The sequence below is a fragment of the Anser anser genome, assembly GCF_964211835.1.
Source record: "Anser anser genome assembly, contig: HAP1_SCAFFOLD_122, whole genome shotgun sequence".
NCBI classification, from domain to species: domain Eukaryota; kingdom Metazoa; phylum Chordata; class Aves; order Anseriformes; family Anatidae; genus Anser; species Anser anser.
Window position 1 is genome coordinate 111,773 of NW_028153782.1, and position 16,468 is coordinate 128,240.

At 54.6% G+C, this 16,468-nt stretch overlaps 1 protein-coding gene and 1 long non-coding RNA gene across 3 annotated transcripts; one reads left to right on the top strand and one right to left on the bottom strand.

Annotated features, from left to right (window-relative positions):
• Positions 1 to 1,321: 1,321 nt before the first annotated feature.
• Positions 1,322 to 5,679, top strand: LOC310891476. Its single transcript, XR_014577606.1, has 6 exons — positions 1,322 to 1,401; positions 2,371 to 2,479; positions 2,574 to 2,625; positions 3,603 to 3,802; positions 4,632 to 4,819; positions 5,502 to 5,679. It is a non-coding gene; the product is annotated as an uncharacterized lncRNA (long non-coding RNA).
• LOC310891474 (snRNA-activating protein complex subunit 2-like) lies at positions 5,614 to 8,290 on the bottom strand. 2 transcript variants are annotated; one of them, XM_083853750.1, is made up of 5 exons: positions 8,042 to 8,283; positions 7,112 to 7,231; positions 6,946 to 7,011; positions 6,105 to 6,275; positions 5,614 to 5,737 (listed from the first exon to the last, which is right to left on the bottom strand). In XM_083853750.1, the coding sequence occupies exons 1-5, from the start codon at positions 8,237 to 8,239 to the stop codon at positions 5,717 to 5,719; spliced, it is 576 nt and encodes a 191-aa protein (XP_083709876.1). In that variant the 5' UTR covers positions 8,240 to 8,283; the 3' UTR covers positions 5,614 to 5,716. The 2 variants fall into 2 exon arrangements, with proteins under 2 accessions (XP_083709876.1, XP_083709875.1); XM_083853749.1 differs by lacking the exon at positions 5,614 to 5,737 and adding an exon at positions 5,744 to 6,007 and having other exon boundaries at positions 8,042 to 8,290.
• Positions 8,291 to 16,468: the final 8,178 nt, after the last annotated feature.

Genomic DNA, 16,468 nt, shown 5'->3' on the forward strand with positions numbered 1-16,468 from the left:
GGCCCAGACCCCTTTCTTTACGGACCAAACCCTTCTCTTTAGGGCCCAAAGACTTCTCTCTAGGGCGCAAACCCCTCTCTTTAGGCCCCAAACTGCTCTCTTTAGGGCCCACACCTCTTTCTTTAGGGCCCAAACCCTTCTCTGTAGGGGCTAGGCCCTCTCTTAAGGCTGCAAACCAATCTCTTTGGGGCCCAAACCCTTCGCGTTAGGGCCCCAAACCCTCTCTTCAGGGCCCAAACCCTTTTCTTTAGGCCCAAACCCTTCTCTTTAGGTCCCAGAGCCTCATTTTTTGGTGCTGAATCTCCACAGGAAGCCCCAAGCCCTCCTTCAAGCAGAGACGGCCTTATTTGTAGGGTATAATGAGACCTCTGAGGGACGAAGGGCTCGTTGTCAGACCCTAATCCTCATTTCAGGGCCCCAAAGCATCACAGTGGGGTCCACACCCCCATTTTTTGGGGATCAGAGCTTTGGTTTGGGATTTCAAGGCTTCTCGTTGCACACCCACAGCTGCATTTTAAGGGCCCCAACCCTCATTTTTAGGACCCAAAGCCTCCTTTTAGGGTCCAGGCCCCATCTTAAGGGTCCAAGGCTCCCGGTTTGAGCATCCAAAGTTTGGGGGTTTGCATTGGGGTGACGTGGCAAGGGGGTGGCAGCGGGGGGCACCCCCAAATTGAAGGATAAGGGTGCCCCCTGTGCCCCCCAGAAGCCCCCAGACCCACCTACTGGTGTGACTGGTACAGGAAAAAGCTGAGTGAGGGGGACCCCAGTGCTCCCAGTACCCCCAACCCTCTGTACTGGTGTAGCTGGGATCCCAGACAGATGCATGTGGGGGACTCCCAGTTCCCTCCAGCAGTCCCTGAACCCCCTTACTGGTGGCACTGGGACACTGCACGGCCGGGTGAGGGGGACCCCAGCGCCCCCAGCACTTCCAGTACCCGCCAGTCCCCCCAGTGCTCCTTGTCCCCGCAGCGCGCCCAGTACCCCCCAGTGCTCCCAGTATCCCCCAACAGGGGTAGGGCCGACGAGGCAAATCCGGCCACGGGAGGGGGGGGGGCGGGTGTGTTCTTTCTGAGCCGTTATTAACGACTATTAATTAACAAGGGACACCCCCCCCCCCCAAACCCACTTGGTATCTCCCAGCCCTGCCCGGCCCTTTGCCCTCACCCAAGATGGCGGCGCGGCTTCAGCGCGCGGTGCCTGCTGGGCCGGGGGATTCCCCAGCGCGTGCAGCGGAGGCGGCGGAGCCGCGAACGGAGGTGGCGGGGGCCGGGGGGGCCCCGGGGGGGGGCTCGGGGGGGGCCTGGGGGTTCACGGGGGGGTGTGGGCACGGGGGGGGCTCGGGGAACCTCGGGGCACCCCCGCTGGGGGGGTCCCGGGCGCGGGGGGCGCTGCAGGGGCCCGGTACTGAGCCCCCCCCCCCCCGGCCTGTGTTTTGGGGGGGGGGGGCGGGAGTGGGAGGGGGTCTTTGGGGAGGGGGGGGCGGGGGGGGCTCTGAGGGGCTGGGGGGTTGGGGGGACCCCCCCACAGCCCCCCCTGAAAGTTCTTTGGGGGTCCCTGGGCTTGGGCGGGGGGGTGCAGGGGTCCCTGTGGTGGTTGGGGGGGGCGCATGGGGGGGTGTTTTGGGGGGGGCAGCAGGGACCCTTTGGGGTCCTCACAGGTGGGGGGGGTCTGTATGGGGGGGTGTCTTTGGGGTCACCATGTGGGGGGGTCACTTTGTGGTCCCTGTAAGGGGAGTCACTTTGGGGTCCTTGTATGGGGGGGTCTCTTTGGGGTCCCTGTATTGGGGGGGGGTCCTTTTGGGGTCCCTGCTTGGGGGGGGAGTTTCTTTGGGGTCCCTGTAAGGGGGGGGTCTCTTTGGGGTCCCTGTATGGAGGGGGGTCTCTTTGGGGTCCCTCTATGGGGGGGTCTCTTTGGGGTCCCTGTATGGGGAGGGGCCCTTTTGGGGCCCCTGTATGGGGGCGTCTCTTTGGGGTCTCCTATATGGGGGGGGGGTCTCTTTGGGGTCTCTTTAGGGTCCCTGTATGGGGGAGTCTCTTTGGGGTCCCCATAAGGGGAGGGGTCCCCATGGGGTCCCTTTATGGGGGGGTCCTTTTGGGGTCCCTGTTTGGGGGAGGTCCCTGTCCAGCTGCTCCCATCCCTGCAGGGTTGGGGGGGCCCCATACTGGCAGGCCCCCCCCCATTTGTGCAGCCATAACTGGGAAGGGGGGGGCTTGAGGCTCCCCCCCCCGCCCCCATTTCCCCCCAAAGACCCAGGCGGCCCCCCCCAAGGCGATCTGGGTGCCCCCCCCCCATTACAGGGGACCCCCGGCTGGCCCCCCCCCAGTGACAGCACTGTCTCCCCTGTGTCCCCGTCCCCCCCCCCCCCCTTAGGGGACCCCAGAGCCTGGGTGCCCCCCCCGGGGACCGGCCCCATGGTGGAGGAGCTGGAGCCGCTGCTGGAGCCCCCCCTGACCGAAGTCTTCCTCGACCTCTGGAACATGTGAGTGCGGGGGGGGGGGGGGGGACAGGGACATGGGGGGGGGACAGGGACACGGGGGGGCGCCACCCGATGACCTTATTGCCCCCCCTTCCAGGCTCCCCGATAACATGCACTCGCTGTCCCCCCCCGACGATCCGCTGGCTGTGGTAAGGGGGGGGGGGGGGGGGGGAGGTTCCGGTGTCCCCAAGGGGGGGTCCTGGTGTCCCCAAAGGACCCCGTGGGTCCCCAAAGGACCCCAGCACCTGGGTGACCCCAACAGGGTTCTGGATTTCGAGGGATCCCCAAAAAGCAGCCGGGTCTGTGGGTGCTTCCCAAAAGGGGCCGTGGCCCCCAGCTGTCCCCAAAAGGGACCTGGGTGTCCCCAGAAAGGGACCCTGGCACCCAAAAGGGTCCTGGATGACCCCAAAAGGGACGTGGGTGTCCCCAAAATGGGATCCTGGCCCCCAGCTGTCCCCAAAAGGGACCTGGATGACCCCCACAGGGGACCTCGGTGTCCCCAAAAGGGACCTCGGTGTCCCCAGAGGGGACCCTGGTAGCCAGCTGTCCCCAAAAGGGACCTGGATGACCCCAAAAGGGGCTTGGATGTCCCCAGAAAGGGACCCTGGCACCCAGCTGTCCCCAAAAAGGGACCCTGGCACACAAAAGGGTCCTGAATGACCCCAAAAAGGGACCTGGATGTCCCCAAAAGGGACTTGGATAACCCCAAAAGGGACCTGGGTGTCCCCAAAAAGGGACCCTGACACCCAGCTGTACCGAAAAGGGTCCTGGGTGTCTCCAAAAGGGATCTGGTTGACCCCAAAAGGGACCTGAGCGTCCCCAGAAAGGACCTGGATGTCCCCAAAAAGGGACCCTGGCACCCAAAAGGTCGTGAATGACCCCAAAAAGGGGTTTCAGTGTCCCCATAAAGGGACCCTGGCACCCAGCTGTCCCAAAAAGGGACCTGGGTGTCCCCAGAAGGGTCCTGGATGACCCCAAAAAGGGGTTTCGGTGTCCCCAAAAAGGGACCCTGGCACCCAGAAGGGTCCTGAACGACCCCAAAAGGGACCCGAACGACCCCAAAAAGGGTCCACAAGGGCCCCTGCCATTCGGCTGCCCCCAAGGCCCCCCCCCCCCCCCCCCCCAGCAGGACCTGTGCCCCCTGGAGCCGAGCGAGCCCCCCCCCCCGGGCTCCCCCCCGGTGCCGAGCCCCCCCCGGCGGCTCCCCCCGAGCCCCCCCGGGCGTCCCCGTCCCCCATGGTGCCGTCCACCGAGGACTACGGGGGCCACTACGACTTCCAGCTGGGCTTCCTGGAGGCCGGCACCGCCAAGTCCATCACCTGCACCGTACGTGGGCCGGGGGGGGCGCGGGGGGGGGGACAATATTGGGGGGGGGGGGTTATACGGGTTTGGGGGATCACCCAGGAGACCCCATAAAGGGGGTCCCGGTCAGCGGGAGGGGTGAAATGGAGAGGGAGGGGTATGGGATTGGGGGGTGGGGGGGGCTGGAGTTGTTTGGGGGGGGCACGGGGGGGGACAATATTTTTGGGGGGGGCTGGGGGTGGTTATACGGGGTTGGGGGGTCACCCAGGAAACCCCATAGAGGGGGTCCTGGTCAGCGGGAGGGGTGAAATGGGGAGGGAGGGGTATGGGATTGGGGGGCTGGGGGGGATGGAGTTGTTTTGGGGGGGGGCATGGGGGGGGACACAATATTTCGGGGGGGGGGCTATGGGGTTGTGGGGTCACCCAGGAAACCCCAAAAAGGGGTCCCGATCAGCAGGGGGGTCATTAATTGGCAGGGCCCCTATATGCCAGGGGGTTCTTATACACCTGGGGGGGGGCGGTTCTCGGTTATTTGGGGGGGTCTCCATTATTTTGGGGGGGATCCTAGCTCTGGGTTCCCATATTTTTTGGGGGGGGGGTCATTAATTGGCAGGGTCCCTATGTGTCAGGGGGTTCTTATACACTTTGGGGGGGGTTCTCCATTATTTGGGGGGGGGGCTCATTAATTGGCAGGGTCCCTATATGTCAGGGGGCTCTTATACGCCGGGGGGGGTTCTTGGTTATTTGGGGGGGGGGTCTCAGTTATTTAAGGGGGGGGTCCTAACAGGTTCTCGGGGGGGGGGGGGCACGCCTCGGAGGGCTCCCTGGGGGTGACCCCGTGCCCCCCCCCCAGTACTCGCCGGTGCTGAACAAGCTGTACTGCCGGCTGGCCAAGCCCTGCCCGGTGCAGGTGTGGGTGGGGGCCGCGCCCCCCCCCGGGGGCCGTGCTGCGCGCCGTGGCCCTCTACAAGAAGTCGGAGCACGTGGCCGAGGTGGTGCGGCGCTGCCCCCACCACGAGCGCAACGGGGAGGGCACCGACGGTGAGAGGGGGGGGCACGGGGGGTTGGGGGGGCTTTGGGGTTTTGGGGGGGACAGGGGTATGGGGGGGGTTGGGGGGGGGGGGCAAGGGTATGGGGGGAGATGGGTTTGGGGTGGCGCTGCCCCCACCACGAGCGCAATGGGGAGGGCGCCGACAGTGAGCGGGGGGGGGGCACGGGGGGCCATGGGGTCATGGGGGGGCATGGGGTATGGGGGGGTTTGGGGGGGGTGTCAGGGGTTTGGGGTGGCGCTGCCACCACCATGAGCGCAATGGGGAGGGCACTGATGGTGGGGGGGGCATTGGGGGGGGTTGGGGGGGATTTGGGGGGGGTCAGGAGTATGGGGGGAGTTGAGTTTGGGGGGGTCCTTGGTGGGGGGGGGCATGGGGGAATTGGGTTTGGGTGGGATTGGGGGGGGTCCTTGGGGAAACGGGGGGCTGGGGACATGACGGGAGTTGGGCTTGGGGGTGATTGGGGGGGGCCTCGGGGGGAATGGGGGGGGCATAGGGGAATTGGGATTAGGGGGGTCCTTGGTGGGGGGGGGGGGCATGGGGGAATTGGGTTTGGGTGGGACTGGGGGGGGTCCTTGGGGAAACAGGGGGCTGGGGGCATGGGGGGAGTTGGGCTTGGGGGTGATTGGGGGGGGCCTTCTCTCTCCAAAGAAATATTCCTTCTGTCCCTGCAGCACCCAGAGGGTCGGGGCAGGGACTGCGGCTGGGGGATAGAGAGGGAGACAGGCAGGGGGGACGGAGGTGAGGTGCAAGGAGCAGAGGCAGAAGGGACTAACTCCACGCAAATAAAAGAAACTGGCTTTCATTTCAAGGAATACAATAAAGCACAGAGGGGACCTCGTAAAGCAGAAATGTCTCTGGGCTATGGCTCATTTTATCTCCTTGGGATTCAGCACAAGGTTGCGTCCCGCTGCGGGAAGTGATGAAAGAAAGGAGACTGCAAAAACCCTTTCCACACCCTGGGCAGCTTTGCCATGCCGGCAGAAATGTCCTTAATGTGCTTTCAAGCAATTTTATTTTTTTTTGCTGCAACTTGGTAATTTATGAAAATAGGAAATGGGGAAGGGGGGTGGAAAAGGCTAAGGGTGAAGGGTAAAACCCGTCGCTGATGCTCCTCCACAGCAGCCACTGGGAAAACACGTTTGGTCTCCACCTCCCTACCTGCCCCCAGCTGCAAACCCTACAAAAATACCATTGACCCACACCCAAAATAGGAGGAGCAGGTGTGGGAAGGAGAGGGCCGGGAAGGGGTTGGGTCTCAAGGGGTTTCCACTCACCACCAGTGTGTTGACACGAGGCAGGACCTCAACAAAGTGAGATAACGAAAAATCCCCAGCACCCAATTTCACCACTGGGTTGTTATGGGGAGGGGGAATGAGGCTGAGGGTCTCCCAGACAGTCACACCTGTGGGACCCCAAATCCAGCCGTGCCCCCAGCAGCTCAGCCCCTGTTTAAGGAGACCCCAGAGGAGTTACCTTCCTCGGAGACCATCTGGCGATGTTAAGGCCCCCCCCCCCCCCCCCCCAGATTACTAAGACTCCCCCTCCCCAAGCCATTAAGGACCCTCCCTTTTAACCCCATTTTATCCCCCAATTTAACCCCCCCCACTTTACCCCCACCCCCCCATTTTACCCCCGGTCCCCCCCCCCCAATTTACCCCCAGCCCCCCCCATTTTAACCCCCCTTTAACCCCAACCCCCCAAATTTTCCCCCAACCCCCCCAATTTACTCCCCCTTTACCCCCAACCCCCCCATTTTACCCCCCCCACTTTATCCCCAACCCCCCCCCCACTTTACCCTCACCCCCCTTGTCCCACCCCCCCCAATTTGGGCTCCCCCATTTAACCCCCCCCCTCATTTTACACCCAACCCCCCCACTTTACCCCACCCCCCCATTTTACCCCCGGTCCCCCCCCCCAATTTACCCCAGCCCCCATTTAACCCCCCCCATTTTACCCTCACCCCCCCTAATTTGAAACCCCCAACTTACCCCTGAACCCCCCCAACTTACCCCTGAACCCCCCCAATTTACCCCCGACCTCCCCCAATCTACCCCCACCCCCCCATTTACCCCCACCCCCCCCACTTTTACCCCCCCCATTTTTTACCCCCCCCACCTGCGAAAACGCCGCCGCCGCCTCCTCCACGCCCTCCGCCAGCATCTGTGCCAGCTCCAGCCACACCTGGACGGGGGGGAGGCGAAAACCCACAAATATGACCCCCCCGTGTCCCCCCCCCACCCAAAAAATCGTGTCCCCCCCCCCTGGGGCGGGGGGTCCTCACCTCGATGGGGGCCGGGCGCTGGGCGCGGCGGCGCCGCTGCTCCTCCAGGCAGGCGCGGTGCTGGGTGCCCACGGCCTCGCGCGCCGCCCGGCCCCGCAGCCGCGACACCAGGCCGAGGATCTTTGCCGGGGGGGGGGGCACAGGAATTAGGGACCCCCCCTCAAATACCCCATAGCCCCCCCCCCAAAAATATCCCGTAGTTCCAGCCCCCGGGAGCTGCCACCCACCCGACCCCGTAGGACCCACTGATATGCCCCCCCCCCCATTGCCACCCCAAAACCCCCCGTTGCCCCCCCCCGTGTACCCCCAGCCCCCCCCCGTGCACCCCCCCCATCCCCATGTACCCCCCCATTTCCCCCCGGTGCACCCCCAGACCCCCCCCCATCCCATTGTACCCCCCCATTGCCCCCACCATGTACCTTGGGGTACGCAGGGACCCAGGACCCCCCCCGGGGACCCCCCCCAAGCCCCCTCCCCGAGGAATTGGGGACCCAGGACCCCTTCCAACCCCCCCCCAAGGACCCCCCCGTGTTATTAAGGACCACCCCCCCCCCACGGGCATATTAAGGGACCCCCCCCCCAAGCCATTAAGGACCCTCCCCGGGACCCCTCCCAACACCACCCCCCCCCCAATAAATTAAGGACCCCCTCCGGGCATATTAAGGACCCCCCCCCCCCAAAGCCATTAAGGACCCTCCCTGAGACCCCCCCAAGCATATTAAGGACCCCCCCCGGGCATTAAGCCCCCCTCCCCCCCCCGGGATATTAAGGAACCCCTGGGATATTAAGGCCCCCCCCATGGATTTTAAGCCCCCCCCCCCCGGGCCTTTAAGGACCCCCCGGGCCTTTAAGCCCCCCCCATGGACTGTAAGCCCCCCCGGGATATTAAGGACCCCCCCCCCGGGCCATTAAGCCCCCCCCCGGGCCCACCTCGGCCTCGCTCCGCCGGGGGAGGCTCTCCCGCAGCGGCCGGGCCTGGAGCTCCGGGAGGCCGAGGGCGGCCTGGGCCCGCAGCGCCGCCAGCAGCGATCGCTTCTCCCGCAGCGACCAGGCCGCGGCCCGGGGCCTCCCCGCCGGGGCCTCGGCGAAGCGGGCCGGGACCAGGCGGGGCCGGGGGGGAGGCTTCATGGCGCGGGGAGATGGCGTCAGGGCGACGAAACGGGGTGGAAACGGGGGGAGCTGGGAGGGAACGGCCCGCCGGGGGGTGCTGGGAGATGTGGTTCGGGGGGGGGAGGAGAAAGGGACAGCAGGTCTACCCAAAGGCTGCTGCTGGGAGGCTTCATTAGGGGCGTAATTAGGGTTAGGGTCGGGGTTGTTAGGAGAGAGAAGGCGCAGAGTCCCGTTGTGTGTGGGGCTGTGTAAAGGCTCCCAAAGGGAGGTCAGGTCTACCCAAAGGCTTGGGTTGGGAGGCTTAATTAGGAGCGTAATTAGGGTTAGGGTCGGGGTTGTTCAGAAAGAAGGCGCAGAGTCCTGTTGCGTGTGGGGTTGAGTAAAGGCTCCCAAAGGGAGCTCAGGTCTACCCAAAGGCTTGGGTTGGGAGGCTTAATTAGGGGTGTAATTAGGGTTAGGGTTAATATCCTGGGGGGGGGGTTGGGGGGGTCCCAGGGAGGATCCTTAATGGCTTGGGGGTGTGAGAAACGCTCCGTAGCCAACAACTTGGGCTCAGGCGAGGAGCTCAGCGAAGCAGGAATTTATTCGCGATCGCAGTGGCGGGCGCCCCACGAGCAGGAGCGCGCCTCCTGGTCCCCAAACCCAGTTTACATACTGTTTGGTGCCGGGACCCTCCCCAGTTTCCCCACTGAGTGGGCAATCCAGGCTCACAATCTGTCTGATGCTTCCCAGACAATGCCTGGCCTTCAGTTGCCGGCCTGTTTTTGGGATGGCAATGTTTTCTCCCCTTGTCTGCCTTGACTTAACACAGCGATTTCCACCTGATCGCTCTAAGGAGGCTGGGTGTCTGCATTTTAGGAGGTCACCTGCTGAGCTTTCTTATCACTGTAAGCACATCTCAATACCCCATTCCTTCCTTCTGTACCATGTAACACTGCAAAAACAACATTTCTATTCCCACAACTCCCCCCTTTTCTCTTTTTATAATTTGTTGATTTTTGCAAAATTTTTTTCTCTAAGGTGTAATTTGGTAGATGTCTTCCTCTTCTTCACTTTCTTTGCTTTCCATTTCCTCTAATATCATTATCTTATCTGAGCAGGGTGGTGGATCCACGGTCATTTGTTTCGAAAGTGCAGTTTCAATTAACCGTTGGACAAGTCCCCTTACACAGGGGATAATGCAACAACCAACGGCTGTCAAAACTCCTGCTACGACAATCAAGGACGTAAATACGGACACTACCATCCCTTTCCATTTACCAAACCAAGATTCCAACCATCCTGTGATGGAAGGGTCTGCTCCTGAGTTTTCTGCCAATTCACTGGCAAGGGTGGTAAGCCCTTGCAATGCTCTAGTTCCTGTGCCATCCGGGGCAGCATTGTTAGGGATAAAAGTACAACAACGGCTGCCCAGCATCACGCACACACCACCTTTCTCCGCAAGCATCATACCTAATGCTATTCTGTTTTCCCAAGCCATTTTGCTGGTGGCATCTAGTTGTTCAGCGATTCCCCTTATCGCATCTCTTGTATAGTTTATGAATCTCTGCTGATTATAATAGATATAATGAATCCAATCCACATTTTTATTAATTGTTACCCACCAGAACAGTGACTCAAACCCTGCAGCAATTTGATTCCTGGCTTTACATCAGGAACTCCTCTAGGCACCCCAATAGAATCTACGTACGCTCTATCATCAAATGATACTCCTAAGCTTCTTTTACTTCTTCTGGGTATTTGTGATGTTTCTCTTTCAAATGCCAGGGTGAAGGGTATAGCTAATTGAACAAGTGCACAAGTGCCTCCCCAGTTAGATGGCAGGATGGACCGTAAGATCTTCCCTCCGCAGTACCACCAGAGATCTGCCCTGGGGATGTCAAATCTTGAATATTTTCCCATCAAGTCCTCGGTAGCATTCAAGGTCCTCGTGCACAAGGCAAATTCTCCCAGATGCTGGTAGCACTCTGTTATAAATGACTGGGTCCCAAATAGGATTACAATCAAAGTTTACAATTTATTAAATGAATAGAGGCAAGCAAACAGCGCTGGGTGCGCCGGGAGTCTCTGCTCCACCGGGACGCACACCTGTTACGTAAGGCGGCTGGTTTTTATGCTCCTAGGCTAATACATATTCATTACTACTTCTAGAAGAGGCAGGGTTATTATAATTGGTTTCCCGAATCCGAAGTCCTCCCAGGTGCGCCTGCTTATCAGTCTCTGTTAGTTTCTCGGGGGCCGCTCGGACAGGGAGGCTCATATTCTTCCTCCTTATCTAGTGGTCTCTTGGCCGGCTGTCAGAAGTTACTGCACGTCTGTGCAAAGTCAGCAGTTTTTCTCTGAAGAAATCCCTTTGTTCTCTTCTCGCCTAAACCCAGGCCTCGATGTTAACCCTTCACACCCCTTAGTGGCACGAATTGCTGGACTATTCCTTACAATTCCTCCCTTTTTTTTTTTTTAATATCATCAATTCGTGTCTCTTCTTCAACTTTTGTTAGTAGCAGTTGGATTTCATCAGTCAGTTCTCGGGGTGTCCATTTCTTAAGCATCATTATCGACACATCACCTTTTCTCTCCCAAAGTCATCACAAACTGGGTGCTATTTATTATCCGCCGTATCAACAACGTAAAGCAAGGTATCATACAAGGTATAAACAATAATGTCATTACACCACATAAAAATAAAAATAGCATCCTTTTAACCCATGGTCCACCGGGCAACCATGAAAAGAAATCCCAATCCATACCCTTCCAAGTTTGTACTGGGACGTGGGCTAGCTTTTTAATTTCTTTTGTTATCTGCTTAACCACTTTTCCATTATCATCAATTTGTAAACAACAATTAGAATCGTTCAGTTTTCCACACACTCCCCCTTCTTCTGCTAGTAAATAGTCTAAGACCATTCTACGTTGAAAGATAGCATTCCTCATCTGAGTGGATTGATCAGCCAGAAGATCCAAGGTCGTCGCTGTTTAATTGGTTACAACTTCGAGGATAGCTTGCGACCTAATTATTCGGTTCAAATTATAAATAGGTTCTCGGGCTCCTGATATCAACTCATTTGGGTTCCAGGTAGCTGGCCCATAATGCTGTATGATTCTTTCAGGAGGCCATTCATCCTTTCCCCATTTTTGGGCACTATCCCCGGATAAGGAAGTATCAATAGATCGTTTTACTCTGTTCAGGTCATCATATAATCTTATTCCTAAATGATTTCCTTGTGTTTGTGACAATAAAAAGAACAAGGGTCTTATGTACCCCCCATAGCATATTCCCGACCAGTTTCCAGGTAGCCTCTTGTAAGCATGTTTGCCACACACCCAATAATGTCCCTTTAGGGCCCACGTCCCGTTTGGAAAATGACCATCCCATCCATCTTTACCCTTTGGGGCGTGATAATACAGAGTGTCCTTGTTACCGAGTGGTCCTGTTACAATGTCTGCCCCGTTTGTACTCGTATATGCACGCTTCCAAGCTCCCACGTTGGGTTTCCACTTACAGTCACAATTCAGTTCTCTTTGGCGACCTGTCATATTATAAGCCTTTTTCGCCGTCCAATCTTGAGAGTGTGGGAAGCGCCTTCAGTCATGGGGTTGGGCCCGCTTTCAGAGCTTGTGTTACCATTCAGCCCTTCAGGGTGATCCAGCTCCTGGAAAAACTAATCACAATTTTATTATGGGTTTAAAAGGTTCTCATGTTATTTTTCTCAGGACAAACTGATCTTGGTGTGGGAGAAGTCCGGTCGAGGCACTCTCACTCGGCGGTCAATACCCATAGGGGTTGCCTCCCTCGGTAGACCATACACGCCGCAGTGGAGGGTCCTACCCCGGTCTTGCCTTCTCCCTTTCCTCCCTTCAGCCTTGTCCTCTTTATCCAGTGCCCTTAATTCATGCAGAACCTCATTGCTGGGATATCAGTTCCTCTTTAGTCTCAGTTTCAGTTCCCCAGGAGTGGACTCAACCCTCCAGGCTTCGGTAGTTATTGGTCCTTTTATTCTGGATGCGTGGGTCCAACCCCTTCTTGCTGTTCTCACAGCTGTTTCAGTAGTAAGTAAAACAAGGTACAGTCCCTCCCATCGGGGGTTCAATGATTCTTCTCTCCAGGTTTTTATTAAGACCTTGTCTCCTGGTTGTATTTTATGAATAGCAAATCCTAAAGGTGGTGTCTGAGTCATCATCCCAATTTCTCTTATCTCCTGTAATCTCCTTCCAATGGTAATTATGTATTTCTGGATACTATGATCCTCAACTACATTGTTCCCTAGGGGCATCCCTTGAGAATAAGGCATACCATATAACATTTCATACGATGATAATCCAGTCTCACTGTGTGGTTTAGTTCTTATGTTTAAAAGTGCCAATGGTAAGCATTTCGTCCAGGGCAGCTGTGTCTCGATCATTAAATTAGCCAATTGTTGTTTTATTGTTTGATTCATCCTTTCTACTTTCCCTGAGCTTTGTGGGTGCCACGGAGTGTGGTATTCCCACTGAATACCTTTCAAGGGGTACATCCTTCAAATCTTTGTGGCTGGCGTATGTTCGATTATTTGCACACAACTGTGTTCCAACGGTCCTTCTTCTGGAACGGTTCCTAGAAATACTGCTGGATATAACAGGTTAGTCGTTTTCAAGGTTATGTCATCTTGTTAAGTTAGGATTGCCTGATATTTCACCATCCAGCTGGGTGATAACCAGTGCCCCCCCCCCCCTTTGTTCCAAAACGGTTGTTACCATATGTGGTCCAAAAACTTCAATACGTTTTCCCATTTGAAGGCAAATAATTTTCTACTATCTTTATCAAGAGGTATGCAAAAGAAGGCATCCTTTAAATCTATCACGGTAAACCATTTATATTTCCCTTTCACAGATGTTAACAATGTGTAAGGATTAGCTACTACCGGGTGAATATCCTTTGTTATTTCATTTATTGCTCTAAGATCTTGTACAAATCTATACTCGCCATTCGGCTTCTTTACTGGAAAAATTGGAGTATTGTATTCCGATTTACATTCTTCCAGAATCTGATATTTGAGAAATTTGTCAATAATTTTCACCATTCCTGTGCCTAGCTTCTATCTTAAGTGGATATTGTTTGATTCAAACAGGTTTGGCTCCTTCCTTTAATTCCACCTTTACCAGTTGTGCCAGTTTCGACTTCCCTGGTACATCTGTTTCCTGTACTGTTGCTATAACTGCATTTTCTACTTCTCTTGGAATATTAACAAAGGGTTTATCTTTGATCATTAGGATTTGGCCTACTTTGGACTCAGGTACCTTCATTATTAATTCTCCATTCTCAAAGGTTATTGTTGCATCTAATTTGGCTAATAGATCCCGTCCAAAGAGTGGCATCGGGCATTCTGGTACATACTAAAATTTATGGGTTAGTTCCTCACCCCCAAAACGCAAATCAAGGGGTCGTAAGAATGACCATTCTTCCTCTTTCCCTGTGGCTCCAATTATTGTAGTTGTCTTAGTTCCTAATCGTCCTTTTAAACTATTTAACACTGAATATGTTGCTCCTATTACATTTACAGCCTAATTAACACAGAGAAAGAAGCTCCCATAACCAACAAAAAATTCAAGCCTCTGTCTTCGTTTCCTAGCTTTATTTCAACTAGTGGACCTGCTAGGGTAGATGCCCCAGGTCCCCATCATTCCTGACTGTTGTTTGTCCTGCAGCCTAAGACAATTTCTTTCTGATATCAGGGGCTGATTGCCCTGGAAAGAGGTTAGCCAGTTGCCTCTCTCTCTTTTTTTTTTTTTTTTTTTTTTAAGCCAGGTCCATTTTTTTTTTTTTTCATTGCATTTCAAAGTTGGTCCAGAAATTCAAAAATTCCATAAATTCCATAGGGGTTTCTTTTGGACCTTGTTGGAACAGATTCTCAATTCCCAATAGCCAATTTAACCAGATTTTAGTATTTACATAATTTCCGGGGTGATTAGGGTCTCAGTGAGGGGGTCGGTCAGGGGAATGCAATCGTTGAAAGTTCCCTGAGCGGTCCCATTGGCAATCTGAGCTCACACAGGAACTCAGGTTGTTTCAAGAGTTAGCTGCTTTTCTGTTTCCACGACAACTCTCTCGGACCCATCACGGTTCCCCTGCCCCAGAGGGCTCACACCGTGATTTTGAGATCTCAGCCTCGGGCTGAGACGGAACTATTAACATTCCTACATCCTCCTTCCCTGCTCATTCAACTTCAAACAGCTCTGTTAAATACTACATGCCACACAACCTTTAACACCTTCAACAATCCTTTTAACGCTTCCTTTATCTTTCTCCAGCCCGTACTTTTCTAACGCCAACACCAAAGGCTCAGTCAGGGGCCAACTTAATTCCAAACCTTTTCCCTCCAACATGCTGAAACAACATATCACTATACAACATTTCATCCTATTTTCCTTCTCTCCTCAAAAACATTAATTGCAAGACACTGTTATAGTCGATTGATCCATAAAGTGGCCATTTAGTTTATATAGTGGCCACCATTGATTGCAATACTTAGTGAAAGTCCTCTTGCTTTCTGTGCCCCCATTTCTAACAATATCCTTCCAATGTGCCAATATGCACCCAAGGAGGCTTTTTTTTTTTTTTTTTTAGGACGTCTTTTTTTTTTTTTTTTTTTGGATTTTCCCCTTTTCCTTGATTTCCCATTCCCTTTTATTTATTTATATTACTTACTGTACCTTGTTTCAATTTCCACGCAAACCTTTTTATTGCAGGTTTTTACTATCTTTTCCTAATCTTCTTCCCAAATGTCCCAATTCTCTGGGATTAAACTCTTCTTTCCACATACAAACTTTACTATTTCAGATTATTAATGAGCCCCATTCCAATCATAAATCCGCAGGACTTCGGAAAAACACCTGAAGCACTCAGCCTTTGGTCTTCTAGACAAACAATAACACCTTTTCCACAAAATTTACATTTCAATAAGACCGAATTTCAAGCCAAATGCTAATTTTTCTCATGCACTTTGTTAGTAAGCCTACACAAAACAAGGAATCACTCCTGTGTATCCGTCAAGATGGGGGTTTAAAAAGGTATTGAGGCCTAAATAAATTCGCTCTCCCCCTTCTTACCAAATTCCCAGGGCTCAGGCCCGAACCACCAAAGAAGTGACTCTCCATTCTACCACTTTGATAATCAGTCAGCCCCTCTCCCCCGATACTTGGGAAACTGACCGAACACCACCGCGAATATACCCAAACTTTTAAACTGTTACTTAGATAATGCTCCCACCTTCCTCCTTGACACAGTCAAAACACTTAAGAACAAAACAGGATTACAAGATGCACCACCGGGGGTGGATTGTTAGGATACAGAGGTGGTAGGTTATCCAATGACTCCCATTCATCATCTTTTTCTTTTTCCTTTTTTTTTATTTTTTATTTTTTTGTTCTCTTCTTCGTCAAACTTCTCGTCTGCTTTTAGTGTAAATATTGAGGCTGGAAAAGGACGTGAGATCCTGATCCATAATCCTGCATAATCACTTTCCTCCTGGCTAAAAGGTTCCTTTGAATTAACATGTATATTTAAGGCCTGGCAAACCCAGTCTTCAAAGGATCCGAAAACGGGCCAAAAGACATGTGGTCTTAAAGGCTCCTTTGGCCATTCTGTCATACAATACTGAACCATTTTTAATTTACTTTTTCCCTTTTCTGGGGCCCCTATCGTTCCAATTTCTAATCATTATCCCTAATGGACTTTCTGGTGGTATGTCTGGTAATTTGCTCCCTTTTCTCTGGTCCCGGGTCTTCAATTTTGTCTGACCCATCTAGGAATTTTACTGTGGCAATTCCTACAGCCCTTGGTTGCCTTAGTGAGAGTGTCTTGCAGGGGGTTTAGGACCTATCACCCACCCACGAATCCTATAGGAATCGCTTCGGTCCTTCACCGGCCAAGTCCCTCGCGGGAGATTGGAACCGCGGTTAGAAGACCTCCACAATCGCTTCGGAACTACGTTCCGTCTCAGTCACACTCTCACACACACAGGCAACCGAATCCCACCCAACCGAACGGTATACGCCTTAAATACTTACGACTCCGTCGTCTTCGTTCGGATCTTCGCGCGCAGAATTACGGGCAAAATATAGTGCTGCAGCCGGCAAAGGGAGCTCATAAAAAAATCTAAATCTTTGCTTGCCCTTATTCAGGTTCAAGATGGCATTAGCCCTGACCTGACTCGAACAGGAGCCACCAAATGGTGGGGGCGCCCCTCCTAGATCAAGTCAGAATTCAGGAAC

Bases quoted from the DNA above. Each gene is read 5' to 3' on its own strand.
- LOC310891474 (XM_083853749.1), bottom strand. From the start codon at position 8,239: ATGAAGCCTCCCCCCCGGCCCCGCCTGGTCCCGGCCCGCTTCGCCGAG. The intron at 7,012-7,111 runs GTGAGGACCCCC...CCCCCCGTCCAG, and splicing joins AGCGCCCGGCCCCCATCGAG to GTGTGGCTGGAGCTGGCACA. The intron at 6,276-6,945 runs GTGGGGGGGGTA...CTCCTTAAACAG, and splicing joins CGGCGGCGGCGTTTTCGCAG to GGGCTGAGCTGCTGGGGGCA.